The 23425-nt window shown below is 42.0% G+C and overlaps 1 protein-coding gene across 1 annotated transcript in view; it reads left to right on the top strand.

Annotated features, from left to right (window-relative positions):
- Window positions 1-3090: 3090 nt before the first annotated feature.
- kcnt1b (potassium sodium-activated channel subfamily T member 1b) overlaps window positions 3091-23425 on the top strand; it is a 54575-nt gene continuing 34240 nt past the window's right edge. The window contains exons 1-2 of the mRNA XM_078285081.1: window positions 3091-3380; window positions 22292-22371. Of these exons, the coding sequence (XP_078141207.1) occupies window positions 3235-3380; window positions 22292-22371 (226 nt within the window). The 5' untranslated portion in view covers window positions 3091-3234. The remainder of the gene's footprint in view (window positions 3381-22291; window positions 22372-23425) is intronic.

The following is a 23425-nucleotide window of genomic DNA, read 5'->3' as shown; positions in this document are numbered from 1 at the left end:
CTGCTGCACTTGTCCTGTCCTATCACTTTTTTTTTTTTATTCTCCATCCAAAGCTCTCCCATTCTCTGCCATTTTTTGCCTCGCTTCCTCAGTTCATTCTTCTTCTTCATGGCTTTGTTTTCCTCGCACTCATCCGAAGCCAGTACACACCCTCCACCAGTATGACACAGACCGCAAAGATCATTTCTTCCAGAGATTTGTTTTTGCTGCGGGATAGTTTTAAATACCAGAAACCCCACAGAATATGCTGTTTATTGATCAGCATGTGTTTATGCCCCATGCAAGGCCAAGTCATTACAGTAAACTAGGATAATGCTGTTTGGCAATTAGGATGGGAGTGGAGCTGGATATTGCCCTAAATGTTTTTAACTTTATCTTTATTTGTGGAGTGACAGCAGTGCCTTGCTTCATAGTTACTCTTATACTGGGGGCTGCTAAGCTGCTCCACTGGAACAGTTTGGGGGTTAAATGTCTCAAGGGCATGTTGACAGTAGCTGTTGAAAGAAAGAGTGTTTTTCATTCACTTTCACCCCCCAGATTTTCCCAGTCAGTCCAGGATTCAAACAATCGTCTGCTCACAGGTCCGCCTCTCTAACCTCAAGCTTACTGTCTGTATATACTGTAATGTGATGTGTGTTTCATGTAGATTGTGCTCAGGATGTGGCATATAATTAATGTATTATGTGTTTCCTAAATGCAAACTGGTATACTAATGGCGTGTTTGTCTGGGGTATCAGCTCATTTGTCTATAGACTGTCGTAGTGGATTTTCTTCTCTCTATATTTCTCTTTGATTATATTGATTAAGTATAGATTATGCATTGACTATGAAGATAACATAATTTCCTTCAACAAGACTATAGACCATGTTTATCCACGATAGGCCTATAAGATGATAAAAATCAATAGGAGCGGAATAATTTTACCCAAGTATCTTGACAAACTAGCCACTCGGATGGCACAAAATCTTCTTCAGCTAAACTCGAGTAAAACTGAGGTCCTTGTTGTCTGCCTGGATCATATTATTTGACAAGATTAGGCAGTGTCTTAGTCTGCTGGCACCTAACTTGAAATTTGAAAATCATGTGAAATCACTAATTCAGTCTTGCTTTTCCAGAAATATTGCCAAACTCTTTGCCAGGAAATCATCCTTGCTTTTGTCTCTTCCTGCCTAGATTGCTGCAGCGCTTTGCACACCTAACTTGGCCAAGCAACTATTGCGCGGTTGCAAATAGTGCAAAGCTGTAAGGCTGCTGACATTAAAGATACCTCGTCTCTCTTACATCATCAACCCCATATTGGCCTCCTCACATTAGCTACCAGTTACATTTAGGATTGATTTTTAAAGTTTTCCTAATCACCTATAAGGCTTTGCACAGCCTGGCTGGCACCATTATATACAGTGTATTAGTGAACTATTTACCCCTTATAAAACTGGAAGGTCACTTTGGTCTTCTGACCAGTGGCTTCAGGCCGTCACTTGGTTGAAATTAAAATCTACATGAGATTGTATCTAGGGCTGCAACTAACGATTATTTTCATTGTCGATTAATCTGTCGATTATTTTCTCGATTAATCGATTAGTTGTTTGATCTATAAAATGTCAGAAAATGGTGAAAAATGTCGATCAGTGTTTCCCAAAGCCCAAGATGACGTCCTCAAATGTCTTGTTTTGTCCACAACCCAAAGATATTCAGTTTACTGTCATAGAGGAGTAAAGAAACCATAAAATATTCACATTTAAGAAGATGGAATCAGAGAATTTTGACTTGTTTTTCTTAAAAAATTACTCAACCGATTAATCGATTATCAAAATAGTTGGCGATTAATTTAATAGTTGACAACAAATCGATTAATCGATTAATCGTTGCAGCTCTAATTGTATCTTTGCTGTCACATCAACAAACTCTATAGAACGTTTTAAACAGTTTAAAACACATTTTTACATGCTGGCTTTTTATTGATGCTATTGTCTGTATGTTATGTATGTGTCTTTTGTTACTTTGACTGCTATGTTTGCACTTTTTGTTTTGTGAAGCACTTTGTAACCTTGGTTTTGTAACGCGCTATATAAATAAAAATGTACTTTCTTGCTTACTAATATTGAAGAGCATTTATTGTGTGGCTCATTGATATATAATTGACATACTTTAATATTTGATTCATCTCTTGAATTGTTATCTTGACAATGATCCCTATGCTTTAAAGAAAATGTATGAGTCAGGTTCTAAATCAGGCTTCTGGCTTGTTGAAATTGATTGACAGATATAATGTATGTCTTATGTCTCATGGAGGCTTTGCTCAAGGTATGGCATGTAATGAAACTAGGCCTAATGCGATATGTGTTTCCTGTATGTTTACTGAATGCAAACCGGCATGCTGGTGGTGTGTTTGTCTTGGGCAGCAGGTCATTTGTATGTGGCTGCTCTGTTGACATTAGGCATGTAATGAAACTAGGCCTAATTTGGTATGTTTCCTGAATGCAAACCGGCATGCTGGTGTGGCTGCTCTGTTGACATTAGAAACAAACTCTGGTGACTCTCAGTATAAGACCATGTCTATCCGTGATCAGTCTATAAGATCATAATAGCCAGTAGGAGCTGAATTATATTGATATTCCATCTTAGATTCATTGCTTCTTGAATTGTTGGTGGTTTTAAAGAAAAGAGAAATTGTGATTCTGTTACTGAGAAGTGTGGTGAGCTTCTGGGTCCAAAGAGCTTCAGAAATCAACTTCGTGGCTTATTGAAATTAATTGAGACCACGTGAAGCACCGGTCCTCTGGCCACTGATGGACAGGATGGCAGGCGAATGAATGATTGTCATGTTGGCTGAGGATCTCCGATCAAAATGAATCCGATCCTCGCAGAAGCGTTAACCATCTTGGCGGTTATGTAACCCCGTCGGGGCGCCCAGTCTGGGGTTGGCTGAACGCTTGACGTTACAGAGTGACGACGACGTCTGAAGCCTGGACGCGATGGGACCTCACATCTCCCAGGGATGGAGGAGAGGAGCGCTCGGTAACCAGGAGAACAGCTGATGTTCCCCTCAGTGTGTCTGAAGATCCCGTGATGCGGCAGGGAGGGAGAAACTCTCACTCTGCACCTTCTTGCAGCTGAAGTGAGACGAGGATGCGGTTTTCAGGCGGCGTCGGTCCCTGAGCCCCGTTGTGACACCAGGACGCACACATTTGCCGCGCGCGCGCTGCCGGAGGGAACCCGGGAGGCAGAGGGACATGGCAGGCGCTAAATTGACGCCGTCGCCCTCGGAGATCGACCCGGACGTCAAGACGGAGGCTCAGAAAACCCCGGAGCCCACCTGGGTGAACCCCTCGATGTCTGTCCGGACCATGGGCTCTTTTGGGAGCGATGCCGGCCAAAGGTAGCTGCCGCAGATCCGCACCAAGTCGCATGTTTCTGAATGCAGCTCGTTTGCAAACCTGCAGCATCCGCGAAATATCGGCTGGTATGTTGCCGGGAGCGCATGGTGCATATAAAGTCTTCCTGATAACTTGGCTTGTAATCATCCTTCGGCAAAAGTCGCGCCGTGATCAATATTCCATTAACATTAAATCTATCCACCCATGCATTGATATTGCCCATGGAAATATATAGGAATACGAGTGACATAATCGTTGCGCACCGGGTCGTCTGTTTTCCCCATTCGGAGCAAACATTAATACATTAAGTTCGCCTTTTTATGAGTCAGTTTTTATGACAGATAGTGAGAGAGAGAGTGGTTGCAAACAGACACAAATCTGACCGTCCCTTTCTGCCGTCAATCAATTTTCTCTCGGCATCAATGGGATTCAATTTACGGCTGCAGTGTTTAGTGATTACATAATTCGGTGGATGCTGCATTGCAATTACAGTTTTATGAATCCTATAATGGTCCTAGACAAGAGGGTGGGGGGATGTATTACTCCACTGCATTCAACGGTGAAATTATTTTTGGCATGATGAAACCATATTGTGTTGCTTTCATGTTGGCTGAGAAAAAAATGGTCACACTGAAATGCAAACCAGGGGAGATTCTGTTGACATGTGTAGAGCAGCCCCAGAGCTGCACAGGAGTAACCTATAGTGCACGTCTGCACCATTTGATAAACAAATTATGGTGGTTTGTGGCAAATGGGTTGGACCCATAACAACTGAGGGAGACAGCGCCTTTTTCCTTTAGAGAGACACAGAAATAAAGAGAAAAAAAACTTATGGTCTACAGAAATGCTGCTATTACAGCTCAGATTCACACACTTGTCTTCTCAGGAAGCCATGTAGTACTACATGAGGCTGGTTTGGCAGAAAACTGAAAGATTGTGCTGGTTTGGCAGCATGTCAAAACCCACAGCACAGCCAATATGTTGTTGGTGCAGTGTGTTCAATCTCGGCATTTGCAGCACACATTTTTCTTGTCAATATTCATTCATCGGGCATTGGCATTTTCAGTTATGTTTGTCATCAGAAATCTGTTAGGAATCTATTGACTGAATCATGCTGCATTTGCTTTGCTAATGTCACAGACGTTCTATAAGTGACATGGACATGTCAGCTGCACATTAATTGTGTACAATCATACATTGTGATTTTAGCTTCCACAATTAATAATCACAGAACATTGGCATGCCCGAAATATTGAAACATTTAATTTCATGTAGGATGTCCATGTAGTTGAAAATAGTCAGGATGTTGTAATTTTATTTCTCAAATAATCAAGACTGATCTGCATAATTGTGATCACGATATCTAGCAAAGTAAGATCATCAGTTTAGTCATAATCATGAAGCTCTACCGTGAACCCAGTGAAGCCCCTGTAAATATGAATGAAATGGTCGCTCAGCCTCCCTCACTAGACACTATAATTTCCCATCGGTAATAGAATCATTGAGAAGTCTTCAGTGCTGCGCTGAAGTCCACCCCAAATATTTTAGCCCTATCCAGTTTTCTCTTTCAGCTGAAAATGAATAAGTGCGCCTCTGCACTGCCTTCCCCCATGGCTCAAAATGTCTCTTTTGCGTACAGTAGTTCCCGTTGTGTTGGACAAACATGTCACAGTGTGTCACGGTCAGAGGATGCCAGCCCAAATTCAGATAAATGCAGGGCGACAGTTTTCCCCGGGATTTCAGGCTTGAGATGACACTGATTGGGGATACAAGCGAGTGGTAACAGTGATGAAATTCAGCACCAGTAATGATGTCAGTGGCTGCGATGGTTATGATGATGACGGTCATGATGAGGATGAAGATGGGTTTGAGGCTTGAGATGACAAGTGTAGCTCCGAGCAATCTGCTTGTCGTTTTCATCATCACAGCGAGCAGGAAATACATGGTGGTCATGGTAACGGTGATAATAACAATAACGACGAGAACGCTAGTGATGATGATGATGGCGGTACTGACAGTGATGATATTCGTATCTGCAACAATAACGCTGTCAAAGACGATAAATAGCTGCCTTTACTTGATTGATGATTTTGATGTTTATGATGACGATGATGATGATGATGATGATGAAAGTATGTTTTAGGTTTGTGGATGGTGGAGCTTAGAGCGATCTTGTTGGCGTTTTCATCATCACAACTAGCAGGAAATACATGGTGGTCATGATAATAATGAAAATAACGCTAGTGATGATGATGGCAGTAATGACATTGATGATATTTATAATCAATGCAATACTGATGATGATGATGAAGCTGGTGGTTGTGGCGACAGTGGCAGGTCTCTTAGTTAGAGTGATCAGAGCTTCAGCCTTGTATACTCACAGAAGCCTGTGAGTCAGCTGCAAACAGGCTGGAAGGAGAGCAAATTGGCTGTCGGTTGTGAGGAACTGAGCGGTGTTGACTGCGGCGGAATTGCAAAACCGGACTGTTTGTGTGGGGATCTGATACACAGTGTCAGCAAACGGCTGAGGCTGTTTCATATCCAGTGTTTCATCTCTAAAGCACGTTTGAATCTCTAAATTTCAGCTTTTAAATGTGTTATTCCCGTGCACCAGTATAGGTGAATATTTGCTGCCGTTTCCCACACTCAGGAACAAAAGGGTTTGTCCCACCCTCCATCTTTGATGTATTAATTGACTGGTTGATTGATTGATTGATTGAAGAATTGTTTGATTGAACGATTTGTTTCTTGCATCATTTTGCAGGCAGATAAAATATTTACTGACACGAATTACCTCCACCAATGTACAGCTCTGTAGAGAATGAACTAAAAAAAAAAAAGGTTGTTCTAGGAATGATTTTCAGTCTGCCTCCCATTGATTGTCAATAGAGCAGCCTCAAGCTATACATGTGTACAACTTTACAAATTAGACACTTGGTTCTGTCATTTCTTTCTTTTGGAGAGAGTCGTTCATGTTGATAAATACTAATGAGGCTACTGCACACCACAAGAATACCACGTGTTAATTACTAACATGGTATTAACCTTTAAATACCTCATCATCTAACAAAGGTGTTTGTGGATATCAAACATACAAGGCATGCTGATGGATCAGGTTGCTGATATAATGCATACCACTTAGTTTAATTTATATAGTTTCAAATCCAGATTAATGCTCTCTGTACCTACTAAATATCTATGTAATCTACTGTATATGATGCATAAATACATGTAAAAACGCTAGAAGTTGCTTGCGTTATTCTATTATTTATATATTATTATATATTATTTATACTATTTGCAACATCAACCGCGAGCCTGTGTCTGCCCTCTCCAGACACTACAGGCTGACAGGATGCTGTCAGGAAGCGGAGAGCTTTCTGGGTTGTGAAATGTGATCAGCGTGGGATTTGTGTCCAGCTGGCCGGAGAATGATGGGAGGAGTGAGAGAATCGATAATCTGGACCATCGCCATCAGGCACTCCTCATCTGATATTTATTTGTTACTGCATAAGTTACAGCTCCCTGGAACCCCCTTGACGTTGGCGTATACAGTATTCTGTGTACCGTATGGACAGCTCAATACTTTAGGCTGTAAAGAGACTAAATGAAGCTTTAAACACTAAACAGTATGCAGTCAAAACTCGCTCAGATTTGTTTAGTCTTCACACACCTATGCCGCCACATTGGCAGCCAAAAAATTTGGTTGCCAAAGTGTATTGCCAATTTATCTGAGTTGGAGTGGTTTGCCGTACTTCTTGCCAGGATTAGACCAATATATTATATATCAGGTTGATGTTGGCCTTTTATTAAATATTGGACATCGGCCAGTCATGTCATCCACTGCTGATATGATGGAGGTTTCTTGCTGACCACAGCTACATAAAAAGTCTGTAAAATCTGCAATAAAAAAATTTTCTTTGCACATTTTATTTATAATTTAGGTCACCCTGCTTTAAAGAGCTGCTAACCCACCTAAAATAACTTAAGATACATTTTTGGGGGGCATTTTTTGCCTTTATTTGACTGGACTGTTTTAAGTCCAGAGAGAGAGAAAGGATTTGATCCCAGGGCATTGTGGGTAAATGGTATGCGCCTTAGCCACCAGGACACCAAAAAGAATTTAATTAGACTGGGTTTCATTGAGTTTTAGTGTTACATGATGGTCTAAATGCTGTTTCAGATTTAGACCATCCACCCTGGCAAGAATACAATTCTGGGGGAAACACTAAATCCTTGGCATCTTTGGGGCATTAGAAAAATATAAGGTGTAGGCAATTTCAGTCTAAAAATAGCACGGTTGAACCGTAGTTCTAACATTGGGGACTATACTATATGTGCAGTATGGCCTGATGACAGTGCAGGTATGGAAATATAACTGGACTCCACTGAACTTCATCTTTTGACATAATGAAAGATAAATCAAGTACATGAGATTCGCTCATAACCAGGTCAGCTTCCAGACAGATTTCATTATAACTCTTAACTGGGTTTAATTGCGAACCCTCCTGCGCAACAAGCAGGCTTTTATCGTATTTAGATTCAGGTCTTCCCTACTCCCACACGCCTTCTTGTCATCCTACGGCTGCCACTTAAATACAGTTATCCTCTTCAAATGGTGTAGTACCCCTCTCATGCCGCAGGTGCATTTAAGAGTGATGTTAGTATCAGCAGCAAATGTACGGTTTAGCCCCAATCCACCTTTTGAGGCTCCACTCAACCTAGTAAAGTAAGAGCTATACCTCGGGTAACAGATCTTGGATGAGCCGCAGCAGCTTTAACAGCTAAAATAAGAGAGTATCATAGTCAACCAGGATAAACTGATGGGAAGCTAGTGGACATGTAACCTGTTTCACTAAATACTGATGTAAATCTTCTCTTACCCCTTCTTGCTTACATTCTCTCTCAGCTATTTTATATTCTCTTTATAGTTATGTGGCTGTATAATTGCCCTCAATGTAGTTGTTTGCTTAAGGCATCACACATATATGGATGGTTGTATCCTAAGATTCTCATGCTTCCTTCCTCGCAACTGAAACAGAGAAATCAGATTTATTTGTTCATTAATCAGTTGTCAAGCTCTGGCTCTCTCCTTGCAACATTCATGGCTCCCTAGTTACACAGTAATAGCAAATTAATGTACTATATTTCACTTTGTGTTGTCCTTTTTTTCTTTTTTTTCTTTTTTTAAACGTAGCCTGCCTTTGTACGTCTCCTCCTCTTTCTTGTGTTAGTCTTTATTTATAGCCCTCTGCTTTCACAGAAGAATTCTGCTTTCATTTTGATTTGAGCGCCCGCAGTTTAATGAGCGGTTTTAATGTGGTCCTTGGGGTAAATTACGTGGTGTTTGTCATTATTGTTCATTAAGCTGAATGGATGAAGTCTCTCAACAGTTGACTTGAGGACCCCCCCTTCCCCAAAAAAAAGTGCCCTCATTGGTATGTCTGTTCCTAACTAAAATCTGCATTTTAAAAGACCCTGAATCTCATAAGAGACATGCATAAGTAACCTTTAATTAAGTCTCTACAGCACTGAGGTGTGTGTGTGTGTGTGTGTGTGTGTGTGTGTGTGTGTGTGTGCAGTTGTGTGTCCTTGGGTGCGTGTGCGTACGTCTGTGAACTTAATGTGTATTTGTGTGTGCCCTTGAGCATTATTAAAGAGTGTGTATGTATGCCGCCACGCTCACACCCTCCGTCTCGCGTTCCTGTTCCTGTTCCTGCTTCTCAGGAGCATCAGTTAGCGGAGAATCAATAGCGAAGCGAGACTCGTGAGGCGCTGTCAAACCGAAGGCATTCTTCTCTCACAAGCCCGCTCTGGCTCAGGCCGTGTGAACTGAATCGGAGCAGCACTCCACTGAAAACGGTGTGAGCCCAAAACCAGAAACCTGGGCGGATTATCAGCAGGACGGACCTGTCAGAACGGAGTTGATTTGTGGCGGGCAGGGAGGCCAGCACTCTGATTTGATGACATGCTTAGTAGAGAGCTCTTATGAAATGCTGTTATCACTGAGACCATGTTTTTTTAATGACTCACTTACACACAGCAGAAGTACACATGTTCCTTCGCAGTCATGTGACCTCCATCCACCCCTAACCTACACAAACACAGAGCATCTATGTATCAGTCATTGCAGTTTCCTTACAGATTAAGGCTTGGATAAATTCAGCTGCAGGGCAAGATATATGCCGTTGTGCGTAGTTGTATGAAATTGACAGTGCAGGTGATGGATATCTAGCTCTAATAGGTATGATGTCGATTTCACGCACTAGTACAGACTGGTCATATTTTTGACTCGGAGAACTCTGTGACGTGCCAGGTAGGGGGAATTGTAGTTTTGGGGGCAATGCTGGCAAGCTTCCCGGTGCAGGAAATAGATTAGAAACTACAAATCCCATTCATCCTTGAAATTACTGCAGAGATCAGTGTGGCGCCCCCCATGCTACGCCGGTGAGTCCTTGAGGACACTTCTCAGCTGATGTCAGTGAAAGCGTACTTTGATTGAAGGTGCCGGTCATTTTCACTCGTCGTCTCTGTCGCTCAGCTCATGTTCGGCGCTCCGGATCTGCCGTCAAGAGGTGAGAATCAATTTGCTGCTGCGTTGTACGCTCTTTTATCATCAACAGGGCAAGACAAGTCAGGCAGTAGGACGCAAAGTGCATGAATATTAGGATTTTTGAAACTTTCCAGCAGTCAGATTTGTCTGTGTTGCGTTGGCAGGACAGAGAGAGGGGCAGAGGGAGTCGTTGTGTGGTTCGGTAACGGATTATCAATAGGAAGCTAATGCAAGCGAAGGGAACATCTGTTTATCTTAGCCTCTTCTGTATTGCTAAAGCTCTTAGCAGCCCAGATAGCATCTTTATTGTTCATTATGGTGATGAATGTGTTGCCAGACAACCACCAAACCGGCACACACACAGCAGAGGACTTGAGCTTGTTGTTTGCTGTGGATCTCCCCCCGGTGAACTCTGATAAGCAGACTAATAATTTTCTGATTGTACTATTCTACTTCTGGACTGACTTTGTACCTGACAGATGATGCGTAGTGAATGACACAGACAGCATTTGCATTGCACAGTTCCTGCTGGTGCCCATGTACCTGTACAATAAATGAAGTGTTGCTCTCTCACATACAGAGTTTGTTTCCAAATGCGATATCCACCTTTTGAAAAAGTGACACCCAGTTGTGCAAAATGATAAACTAAACTAAAAACTAAAGAGTTCTTGGTTGACATAGAGAACATCCTCTATACGTGATGAACTAAAAGGTAATGATTCTTTTCCAAAGTGGATATACAGCATTTTGAAATAGTCTTAATTGTTATTGGTAGAAAGTCAGCAGAATGAACATAACAGACATTTATCTTTGGTCAAAACTGTGCTAAATGGTATTTGACAGTAATTGAGTCCCACAGTTGATGATTTAATGAGTCCCGGGGACTGTAATAAATCGACCGTTGCGATGTTGGTGAAGTTGCGAAAGGTTTCTCCTGATTTGTTTACACCCGGGTGGTACCGGTCCTCTCAGGCGGCCTAACTACTTCCTGTGTCTAATGGACATTCCATTAATCCCTTCAGTGAGGCGTAAATGGGATGATGACTATCAGACGTTTGTCAGAAACTTTTCAACTCTACAGCCTGGACTGCCAAGTAATGAAGTTCTTATGACACAGATTTCTTCGGTACTTCTTTATAAGAGACCAACAGAAAGGCTTTGATCTCTTACAGAGTTAAGAGAGATTTCATCCTAGGCTGAATGTTTTTATCCATCTAGCTGTACTGAAATTTATATTTTTAGAGTTGTCTTCAATAAAATCAAACTTTGCATCCAGTAGGATCACTACTCAGACATATTTCTCTATTTACACAAACAGTACAGACAATTAATGTAAAAGACACAATAGTAGTGTAATATTCCCTCATTGAAAGATGTTACTGCAGGTAACGAGGAGGGGATGAAATGCAATTTAGAAAGTACAATGTGGAGGTCAGTGTGCCCAGTGATCTCTCTGGGGTTTCGGTTTGTATGTTTAACCCTGTTATGGTTCTGCTGTGTTTTCATGTAATGTAATTCAGAATGTCTTAAACTTCACTGCCAAATGCTGCGAGCCAATTTTAAAGCTACGAAACAGACAGTACACTGCATTCTTTTATCGAACAAGCCTACTGTAGGAAGAAAGAATAAATACGGAAAATTTATTTTCATGTTTAAAATCCAAGAATTCTCATGGTTCAGTCATGGTTTCAGAGGGAGTCATTGCTATAGAGCGCACTCCAGTGCCAACTTCACTTATTCTTCATCGGATCATACTGTACGTTCAACCTTTGACCCCATTATCCATGTTTGTCAGCCATTGAAATCAATATTTGGATACGTCTCTGTCTGTCAGTTCCTCCAGTGTAACACACTCCCCTCTCTTCATGGTCATTTCAATATGGCTGCCGGTGAGATTGACCAAGAGAGGGTGTGTCCACTGATCCCCTGTGGTTTGCATTTAGTGTCCCATCTGTTCTTCAATCAGTTGAAGCGTTGTTTCTAATTAACCTAATGTTTAGCTTTTGCCTCGCATGTGCCCAGTAAAAGCATGCCTCCAAAACTCGTATACTGTTCCCCTCCTAGCCTGAACATCCTCAAGATCTGCTGCAATTTGTTTGCATGTACCTGCACCTTGAGTCTGAACGCAACCCATTGAAAACCTTTGCAGGAAATGTGACCACATAACAAGACGCAGTTGGTTGAAGACGGGTTCCAGCTTCCTGCTTGACAAAACAAATAGATGTGAAAAATAGACTTTCAAAAGATCTTTTTTTTTTTCTTTGAATGTCTCAGAAATGGAAAACTCCGTGTTCATGTTCACTGATTGCCTCTAGCACACGCAGATCAAATTTCAGACGGATACGCGGATCAGGCAAACCCGGTGAACCCAGTGTAGTGTATCGGCTCCCATCGCACCAGATCCCGTCTTCCACCGGCTGCTTCTAGCCGCACAGTATGTGGTCAAGATTTCCCTTCAGGTTTTGAACAGATTGCATTCGGACTCGAGACGCAAGTAAAAATGCAAATAACTTGCAGTGGCATCTTGAGGTCGTTATTTCCCCCTCCCTCCCTTCTCTTCCCCGCCTCCTCATCCCCCTGCTCTCTCCTAACCTGTGCCTATCTGTGTCCATGTGTGCTGCGTCCAGGTATCAGGAGGAGTACAGTATGGACTCAACCAACGCCCAGTAAGTCCCTGGCAGCATCATGCTTGCATGGCATGGAATGTGTCTGCAATGGTGATTGTACACGGGACTGATTTGGAAGTTTTTCACAGTTGTGAGCACCAAAGCACACACTTCACTTTTGTAATTTGCACATGTTGGATATAATGCTTTGATTGTGTTTGGGGGGGTATATTACCTTTTTTTTTCTGACTCTAAAGTAGAAAGGATACAAAAGGATTGGATTGACCTGGATTGTAAAGTTACTAATGGTTGTTCTGGTAATGCTGCAGAAAGTTTAGACCTACCTGTTCACCAGTTATTGTGACAAAAACGCAAAGAAAACATTTCGATCCAACATAGATCTTTGTCAGATGCCATCTTGTCATAGTAAATGGTGAAAAGGCAGACAACAGTTTGTGTGTTTTTATCAACTTTTTGCTGATGTGCACTCAACCCAGCACCTTGACTAAGTGTTCGCACCAGTCTTCGCTCTGTACACGTTCCTGTAATGCTGCAAAGTCTCTCACCAGATTCAACCAGTTTCAGCTAGTTTGATTAGTGTAGTTTCAGCACTTCTGATAAGATCACTTGCGGGAAAGTGAGAATCTTTCATGATATCCGAGTTGCGATGTTTGTGATGTGATGTGCAGGGGGCGGAGAGCATGGACAATTGATGATAAAAGTGATGTATTATATTATTGTGTTATTGTTTGGCTTTCTGTGGAAATAATTATTATTGCTGCATACTTCTATTTTCACTCTTTTCTTTAACTTTTAGTTTGCATGTACAGCAACTTTTGGCTAATAGATTAAGTCAGTTACATGCCTGATGTGCATTTTCTCCTCTTCATTGTGCCACTGCGGCACAAAGCGGCTCTGTGCCACGTGATTTATAAAATAAAACAACAGCCACCACAAAACTACTTTTGTTACTGGATCCATTTTGCTATTATTTCCCGACCGCACTTGTATTTACCTCTTCCGAACTCTGAAGTAGGAGCTTAGGACGAGCACTTAAAGACGGCGTGAGAGTGAAAGTAGCTACTGAAGCTAAATGAAAATTTGGGGCAAATTCATACTCGCTCATTTGGCATAAAACAAGAACAAACGAGTGTCGATTTAAGGCACTGGCTCTCCCCGGTAGACTGAGGAATAGTCTAATTTCTCTTTGATTTAATTCAGCAGGAATTATCCAGTTAGAGAATGTACAAGAATGATGACTCTAATTGTAGGTTTTACACTATTATAAAATTCAATATTGAAATTCAAATCAGGGTTTTGTGGAGGTCAGTGGTCTTTTAGAAAAGAGAAAAGACAGAGTTTCTTTACACTCCAACTAAATCCTGCCCTTTGCTGTCGATTGTTGAATAAATATTGCTTGCATATATTATGGTAATAATAATCACATTATTGATCTTCTCATTACCCTACATTATTGTTGGCCTGTGCGAGGATGCAGTTGCCATGATTACCACACAGTTGACAATCCTTATAGTATGGATGACCAAGAATAAATGTAACATTTTTTCGATCAATTCAGCATCTCTGCAGTCACCACCAGTATGTTTAGCAGGTTTCATGTTAGCGGTCTCCATTAAGTGAGCAGTGTCGTGTTTAAGGGGGCTGTGCTGCTATCGGAGAAATGGATTGTGCTCCTTGGGGATGTGGTAAGTGGTGAGCTACAAGCATCTGTTGGCATGAGAGTGTTTCCTCCATCACCGTTTCTGCACTTTCATGGCAATTCTATAAGCAGGAATTCCGGCTGAGTGTATATATTGCTTTGTATGAGCTCACTTAGTTGTCATGTAAATCACCTAATGCACAATACCAAAGGGGCCTCACTTTTTAGTTGATTGCGTGAGTTTTTTAACACAAAGCACTGCATATCAACAAATTGTTAAAGGACAAAATCCACCCTAAAAGCACACTGTTAAAAGAAAACAGCGGTGTGTTTTTCTTATTCCCCCTTTTTTTTTTTTACATGAAATAATGCCTGTGCTTGCTGTAGTCTTCTCTAAGGAAAACTATAATTAGGTATAGTTAAGCTGTCTTCATAGTGTTTGTATAGTGGACTTGGTGATATGTGCATTTTCTCCTGTTTTTCTGAGAGTGGCTGCTGTGTGAAATGAGAAGAAAGATGTTTTCTTGTCAAATGGGAAAAACAAATCAACTGAGCAGTGGCAAAAAGGTTCAGAGGAAAGTGGCCTCCCTTATATATAAACTGTATCACATTCATATTTTGAATTAAAGAGGTCTCTCTTTGTTTGATCAACCAGTCTGTTTTCCATTTAAATTGCTCATGCAGCATAGCGTTGTATACTATCCAAAAAGTAATACCTCATCTGTCATTTGATGCATCGCTCTCAGCAGTGCTTCTGCAATTTTTTTGATTGGAATAAATGGTTGTGCTTTACTTTGATATGGGTCCAATTTTCAGTATAAAATGTTGGTAAAAGTTGGTTCTGCTTCAGCCAAAACACTATTTTCAGACATATTCATTATTCTCTTTCAAAATAGTGAACCTAAAGTCGGTTAGGACCATATTATGTCCTAGTCTTACTGTCAATTTAAATATTCATGAAAAAAACAAAATTGGAATGATTTATTTTTAATGAATCCAACAAAGGCATGACTACAAAATGTGACTGCTCTGATATTAGAGGTGCACACAGTGTGGATTCAGTCAGTTGTTTTTGTTCTAGTTACTGTTGTGTTGAGTATTCGAATTTCAATCAGATATACTGTGAATTGGTTTGATGATAGGACCAATTCACATTCAAATAGCAATATTCATCAGTACAAAGGCTTTATGAGGTCTTAGTATCACTGCCATTATCGTTTACACAACAGCAAAATGTAGGGGAGCAGAGAATGTCGTCAGCATCTTTCAATACAGGGTGAATTTTAGTTCAAGGATACCATGTCAAGTTCTTTGTGGCTACTCTCCAAACCTCCATGCTCCATTTAAAGTTTCTGAGAGTCCTTGTGCTTTGTTCCAGGACTGTTTGCATGTTAAACATCATGTCCATGTCCTGGAGCGGGCTGTAGTTTATATGTTTCTTCCACATACTCATGTCATATTCTTACGCATGAAAAGGCTTTCCACAGCTCCTTTCTAGCCCTTATGGTCTTTTTTCTCTGACAAAAGGACTTTCAGTTCATCTGCCATTTTCTGAGCCTTACTATTTATAGTTTGTTGTTCAGAGACCATGGGATCTTTCTTTGATACTTGTCCCTGAGAGAGACTAATGCTTACCAAGCAGATCCTCACTCTCTAGAGCCTTTTTACCTTTTTAATTGGCCTCAAGGTTCAGGCAGCTCCTTGCTGAGGTCTCAGTGTGGTGCTTCTCGCACAGTGGAGGCTTAAGCTCTGCAGGAATCTACGCTCTGGTTTGAATCTTGAATCTTAAATAGCCTCTCACAGCATTTCTGTCTCTCTCGCAGGGTACGATCTTAAGAACTTCTCAGAAATCAGACGTCCTCTCAGAGTCTTCTGATTGAGTTTCTCATCCAAAACACTCATCTAGCCGCAAACGTTTCAGCTGTCTCTTTTAACACAGCCTGCTAAACCCTCTGGGGTCAACCTGGAGTGTTTTGATTTGGCTTTTCATTGAAACCTCGGAGTCCAGTTCTTTGGCTCTTTGGCCCTTTCAGGACAGAAGAGCATCTTTTGGTGAATTGGCGTTTGCGAAGGACTGACCTATCCATCTAGCTATCTTGGGTAGCAGGGTGGCTTCATGGTTAGAAAGACAATCCTTTAACCTTTCCCCATGATCCTGTCAGAAATATTCTTGCATTACCCCTGGCCGCTAAAGCGCATTTTATACTATACTGTACTATATAGAAAATAGTGTCTCTGCACAGAAACTGACGCTATTTGATGGGTATTTGGGGTTGAAAGGGTTTCTGCATAGGTGTTGCGTACCTGCCCAAAAATTTCAACTTTGCGTCAGGTCTATGCGGAGTCACGCACTCTGATTGGTTGATCACAAGGGCGATCTTGACGGCCTCCAACTCTTTAAGCTCCAACTGCTCCAACACTGCTGACTGTCGTCACATCTGCTTCCGGTTCCTCTCTTCTTCTATGTCTCGTTTTGGTGCGATATGATTTTTTATAAACACTGCCTCCCTGTGTATAGGATTTCAGAGACATGCTACACGCACATCAACGCAGAAGTATTAAAAACTTAAATGTAAGTGCCACCGGGTTCTTTACATACCGCTCAGTGACACCTACAGGTCTGTCGGCGCACAGCATATACATACACAATTCTTCCACAATGGTTTTCCCCCTTATGGATCTACAGAGTATCATAAAAGAAACTTGGTCTCCTCCTTTGGTCCACTAATATCATCATCGCTCTGCAAGGTCATCTACTTGCGCTTTCTTTTCAAACATACAGTGCAGTCCACAATAAAGCGAGCAGTGGAAAGAGATGTGTTCCTATTACAACTGCACATTTATACCATGAGTCCTTGACTGACCTTGACAGACGTGCAGAGATGCTTTGAATTACCGTATTCTCAGAGTAGAGGATTCATTCATATTGTGTGAATGACCTTCTCTTGAGCATCCAGTCGAGCCAGCAAGGTCTCGCTGCTCTTTGTATAGCTGTTGTGAAAAATTAACTGGATGAATATTCATGTTGCCATTGTAGCCCATTGGTAAGAACAGCATCTTCACAGAGAATTAGTAACAACAGGCTGAGCCATCCGCAGAGTGATTCATTTACAAACTGATTCAAACCAAATTGAACTATATTAAATTCTGCTGCAGTGCACTCTGCTTTGGCATATACTCAGTGTGGCATAACACAGTGCTCCAGTCTGGTTTAGGTCCTTAAACGCATCGTGTGCACACAATAGTAGCTGAGACCCTCTTCTCAACACCCACTCACATACACAGCAGCCCACACTGAGTCTAAGGATATCCCATCCCTGCTCGTTCATGCTGATCTTGTCAGTCCAAAAGCCACCCGGCTCCCATCAAGATGATTAACCACCTCCTCTCTCTCTCTCTTTCTCTCTTTCTCTCTTTCTCTCTCTCTCTCTTTTTCTTTCTCTCTCTCTCTCTCTCTCTCTCTCTCTCTCTCTCTTTCTCTCTCGCTCTCTCTCTCTCTCTCTCTCTCTTTCTCTCTCTCTCTCTCTCTCTCTCTTTCTCTCTCGCTCTCTCTCTCTCTCTCTCTCTCTCTTTCTCTCTCGCTCTCTCTCTCTCTCGCTCTCTCTCTCTCTCTCTCTCTCTTTCTCTCTCTTTCTCGCTCTCTCTCTCTCTCTCTCTCTCTCTCTCTCTCTCTCTCTCTCGCTCTCTCTCTCGCTCTCTCTCTCACCCCGCAGCTGATTACAGTAGAAACCTGGTGTGTGAGTATCTTTGGCATCCAAACAGTGTTAGACACCTCTCTAGAAGTTCCTGGCTTCAACCTCCATTTGAGAAAGTGGCTCCACACTTGCCGCAGCCCTTGTCTGGCCTGAATCCCATTCACCTATTTTTGTCCTGTTGGAATACTGTAATGAGGCTATGAACAAGCAGATTTAAAGGATAAGTTCACCGATTTTGGACCTATATATAATTTGTCTCCTACATACCTGCAGTACCTGGACCCGCAGAGAATATTGTCAGCAGTCGGTTGCAACGGCAAGCTCCAGTTGCCAGGCCTCTTGCTGCTAGCAATGAGTCCAAAGAAGGTTTGATGAAAATATCTTCAAAAAAGCCATTTGTAGGTTCCACAGGGGAGTTGAGAGTCAACAGAAAAGTTGCAAAGTACATAAATTAAATTTAGCTCTGATTGCATGACACAATTCAGCTGACAGCATGACAGCTGACTCAGGATCCAATATTGTCTGTGGATCCAAGTACTACAGGTATGTCAGAAAGTGACAAATTATATATAGGTTCAAAATCTCCGAACTTATCCTTTAAGAGTTACGCTACAGCTGACAGTACAATATTACAATTATTGTACATTGATTGTTGGAGTCAGATCATGTGATACTTAAGCAAGGCATTAAAAATCATTCCCCATCCAAACACTGGGAAGTGTTAGAAGTAGCTTGGCTACAGCTGGCTGATCAGAAACAGAATAACAGAGAGAAATCCACAGCCTTTGAATATTCATGTCTATTCGTGATATTTTTAGAAGTCCCTGCTGCTTTTATATCAGAAACTCCTCTAAGGGCAGCGCCTGGAAATTATTCATGCTCCAACTGTTTACTTTGTCAGAGGGGTAATAGAGCAAGCCTGAGATCAGAGAAATGCAAAATATATATTCAGGGTGTGGTGGGAAAGAGTGATGTTGTGCTGTTGTTATTCTATTTACAAGATGTGGTATGAATGGCAAATGGTCTAAGCTCAGAGAGACTGTGTGTCTCCTGTCCCCCGAAGCCTCGATCTTATCACACTCCATTATACAAGGGGTACCAACATTCCCACAACCTGATTGGTCAAAGACAGCCGTGCTGATAATTCCCACATCGGTTGCTATGCCAACTCTTGCGGTAACCAGGGAGTTGGTTATCCATCTTTCTTGTTTTCTCCTGTTTTTTATGTATGTATACATATGTTGAAGAAAACTTTTCAAACTTTTTTCTTGTATCTGTCATATAAAATCCATAATACTCAAGAGGGCATGGGTACATTATGGGGACTTCTATGGTCTTCTATGCCTTGTACATTACCTACTGCATTACCGCCATACCCATACTCATAGTAAAGAACGCCATCTCGGGTACTATTACCATATTAAAACACGAAATGGAAAACCGAGGAAGCGGTTGCTGTTTCATAGGTCAGATCAAATATCAAACGTCTAGCCAGTCTTGCTGAATGCACTTTGTACTGCAGCATCAATCCATCATCTCAGGATTGACCTGCTTTGCAGCTTCCTTCCTCCCACAGGTTTCCATGAGCGTTTTATCCTCATTGAAGTTACGTTCACTGATTCCGTTGTTCACCTGTGCTTGCCGCTGCCACACTCCCAACAAATACCCCATATGGCACGGAGCGGGGATGTTGTTCGACAATGTTTTTCGGCGGTAGATGATTCAGAATGAACACAGGCTTTTAAACAGCTCTGTTCTGTGAGGCAGATTATCCCGAGGTCAAAAAGCTGTTTGGTGTTTATTTACAGTGTCTACAGAGCAGTTATGGTCTATCAATGTGTCGGGCGAGGACGCATACAATTGTAATCCCATCACTGGCAGCGTTAATGGTGTGCTGTGTGTGTGTGTGCCTAGTGTGCGCCTGAGTGTGTGCCTTAGGGTGAACAAGTATGCATTTGTGTGCGTGCATGTGTCACCATTGTTGATGTTTCCCAGCAATGCTACATAAAGTATTTATGCTGTCTGCCGATCCAAATCCATGTCTGAACCTTGCAGCTGATGATGGTTGTTGTGCCGTGAAATACAAAGGGAACAATACCATAATATTACAAAAGGCGACATGTTACACATACAGACACACATACATACATGCACACACGCTTGAGCTAGGCTCAGTGGGAGTTTTCTCAGTGTCATTAAGCCAATGCTAATCATGCAAAATGACAAGTGAATTGGGGTAATTGACAAACTGCCAAAAATAAATCCCTCAAGAGTTGGCATGTTCTCCAGTTAGACTCTCCGGGTAGATCTGTTTCTATCTACAGATTTTCACTTGTTGCTGAGTTTCTTCTTAGCGAGTCATATTTCATGTTTTAATGTGTTTGCATTTCCTACAGAACACGCAGTTACATCCAGCCAAGCTGGGTAAACATGAAGTCAGTTGTTGCCCATGTGTATTCTGACAGCTGTGTCAATTGTCTGTTGCCCCTCTGTTTCATCACCAGTACGTCTTTATGGCAGTCTTTTACTGCTTCTGGTCTGATAAAGCTGTCAATATACTTGCATGGTTTTCTCAATATAGCTATATGTGTTAGGCAGGATGGTGTCACATGTGGGGGGAGATCAGTGTCTTCGTACAAGAACACTTCAGTGTGTACGTGTGTGTCTGCACCTAATTTTCTAGCACTGCACCACACACACACACACACACGTGAGCGAACATTTCCTGCCTGGAAGCTGTCTCCATGGCGATGTAGGCGGGAGAGGGGGAGAGGGAAATAGCGGGAAGATGGTATACAGTCTCTCCATTTCTCTCCGTCTCTCACTCTGTCTCACTCTGTCTCATATTCTCCTTTCTTCCACCTACTCTCTCTCTATATATGTCTCCCTTAGGAATTGCCTGCCGTAATTGCCCTCCTCTCTCTTCTTCTCCTCTCCTCTCCTCTCCTCTCCTCTCCTCTCCTGTCTTTTTACACCCTGTATTCATCTTGTCAGACAAGGTAGCAGGCTCTAAGGGTCCCTGCCGGAGCTGAGAGGTCATTATTGTTCCCCTCCACACTCATTAGTGGCAACAAGCCCTCTACATTACAGAAACAGAGTTAATAGGTCTGCCTTACTTCTTACATTCATCTAACCTACCTAGAGGTTACGGCACCTAGATCATCATTTGGCCGAGCCCCCAGCCCCATTAAAGTGCGTTGTGTCACCCTAACCCTTTAATGGCCTCAGATTTGTCGTTGAATGTGTAGAAAATGTTGCCGATTTAAATGGGACTTGATTGTCAATTATAAATGAATGCTGCTGTGTTAGTGCTCTATATAAGCCAGGCTGTTCTCTCATCCTCTTACTAATTCATGGGGAGAAAGAGTCAAGAATCCAGTAAGAGAGATTTGACATAAATGTAAATAATTTTTAAGATTATGTGTATGTGGATGATGGATTATGTGAATATGAAATATTAAGAGTGAATAGTAATTATTCAAAACCCCTGGGTTACTGTGTTGTCACACTTAAAGTGATGGGTTTGGGTTCATGACTCAGGGGAGAAATTAAAGCCCTTACCTTGGAGAGCGGAAACCTCGGATGTGTCATGTCTTTATAATGGCATATGCATGACAGCAAGTGCACCATACACTGATGTACAAGAACATCGGTGTATGAGCCAATAGGCCTAAAAAAAAAATGTGATGCTCTGCATTATTGAACACCTACCAGTGCTGCCTGATGGGACGAGTTGCAAGCCCGTATGCATATGTGGCTGATTTTAGCTACATTCTGTGGTAAGTGGGAGTGAACATAACGACTGATGGAAAATTAGTCAGAGGAGACATGTGTCCGGCTGTTTCCTTGGAGCGAGACAATCCAAAAGCACCCGCTGGTAAGCGTTTTAGTTGGAAACCCTCACTGCACAGGATACTGATGGTGACACAAGCAGAAGTATCAATGTACTTTTGAACTTACCACTATTATAAGGAAGACGGTCACAATAACAGGATGCAAACATAATCAGTCTGACCCATTTTATAATACGTAGTAACCTGTGTTGTGTTTATGCTAACTGCTTTTTGGTTTTTTGTTGTTTTTTTATTGTTATGATTTAATCATTTCCTGCCACAGTACCTGACAGCCACGTGATTATGCCTAGACCACAACAATGGGAGGGTGTTGCGAGACTTACTATAAGTGGCTTTGTTTTCAACAAGCTGATATACTGTATATCCACCGCTTCCTCTGGCACCTCGTTATACCGCTGTATGATGCAATATACGGTCTTTGGTCAAATGTAATTTATTACATCTCTTGTTTATATGAACAGTTGTGAATTTCTTTGTCTGTATGTGCATCTGAGTGTGTCTGCATGTGTCTTGTATACTAACATGATGTCACTGTTTCCCCGCAGGGTGCAGGTGGAGTTCTATGTGAATGAGAACACCTTCAAGGAGAGGCTGAAGCTTTTCTTCATCAAAAACCAAAGGTCGAGTAAGTACAGCCGAGCGAGAAAAATCACAACTCTCCTCTCCTCCCATATCGCAAAATGGCAAGAGGCTCGCCGCGCCAGAGGTGCTCAGAGCTAAATGAACAAATAAAAAGAGTAATGCAGGAAATTGCAGTAAGTGATGAAGCATATCCAATTTCAGTCTCAGTCGGGGCTTTTCATCGTTACATTACCTGCCTCGCTGTAAAGTGCTGCATTTTGGGTTTGCATTCTGTGACCCGGCAAGGAGTGAAGAGAAGGCTACAGTTCTTTTGTTGAGAGATGATGCAGGGCTGTAGTTTTTTTTTAGTTTTTTTTTTCTAATTAGGAGATAAGACTGGCACTTCATCTCTGAAAAACACATTGGAGCAGCACTGCAGTTTGGTGCACTGTGTGTGTGGAAGCCATCTATTTGCATCTATTTGTTTATGTGCGGACGTGTGCACCCGTGTGTCTGATAGCAACGTTTAAGATGTAGTTAACATATCATTGGCATTGACATGGCTTTATTGTCTCCTCGCCATCCGCTTGTCATTCTCACTAAACCACAGTCATTGACAGAGAAAACGCCAGAGTCTAATGGAAAAGTCACATCTGGCCGCAGGGGTCTGACAGGCTATTGCATATAGACGTGCCGTTTGTGCTTGTCCGGTTTTAAATCATTTTAGCATTGATGCTGGTTTTTGTCTGAAGAGATCATGTCACTATAGATTAGGTGGTGGTTGTGTCTGATTGGAAACCTTGCCCTCAGAGAATACACCTAACGCCACCCTCTGGCTGCCAAGTGTAACTGCAGTCAGGCTGCAGTTTCTGTGTGTATTTGGTGGTGGTGCATGGGGCAGGTTCTGCTCATTCTTATGTGTGTCTGCCTCCATTTGTGCAAATAGGAAATTGTGCTTCCACTCAACATTTCTATGCTGCCCTCTTGTCCGCTTCTGTGCAGTCCACCAGTGATTCAGCTTCCTGTTATAAGCCCGTACTTCAAAATGAACGTGCCCATGTTATTCTTCGTTATTCTTGGAGGATTTGAGAGTTACGGGTCAGAGCAAATGAGTTGTG

This window comes from Centroberyx gerrardi, chromosome 8, assembly GCF_048128805.1.
Source record: "Centroberyx gerrardi isolate f3 chromosome 8, fCenGer3.hap1.cur.20231027, whole genome shotgun sequence".
Lineage (NCBI taxonomy): Eukaryota > Metazoa > Chordata > Actinopteri > Beryciformes > Berycidae > Centroberyx > Centroberyx gerrardi.
This window is presented reverse-complemented; position numbering and strand designations above follow the sequence as displayed.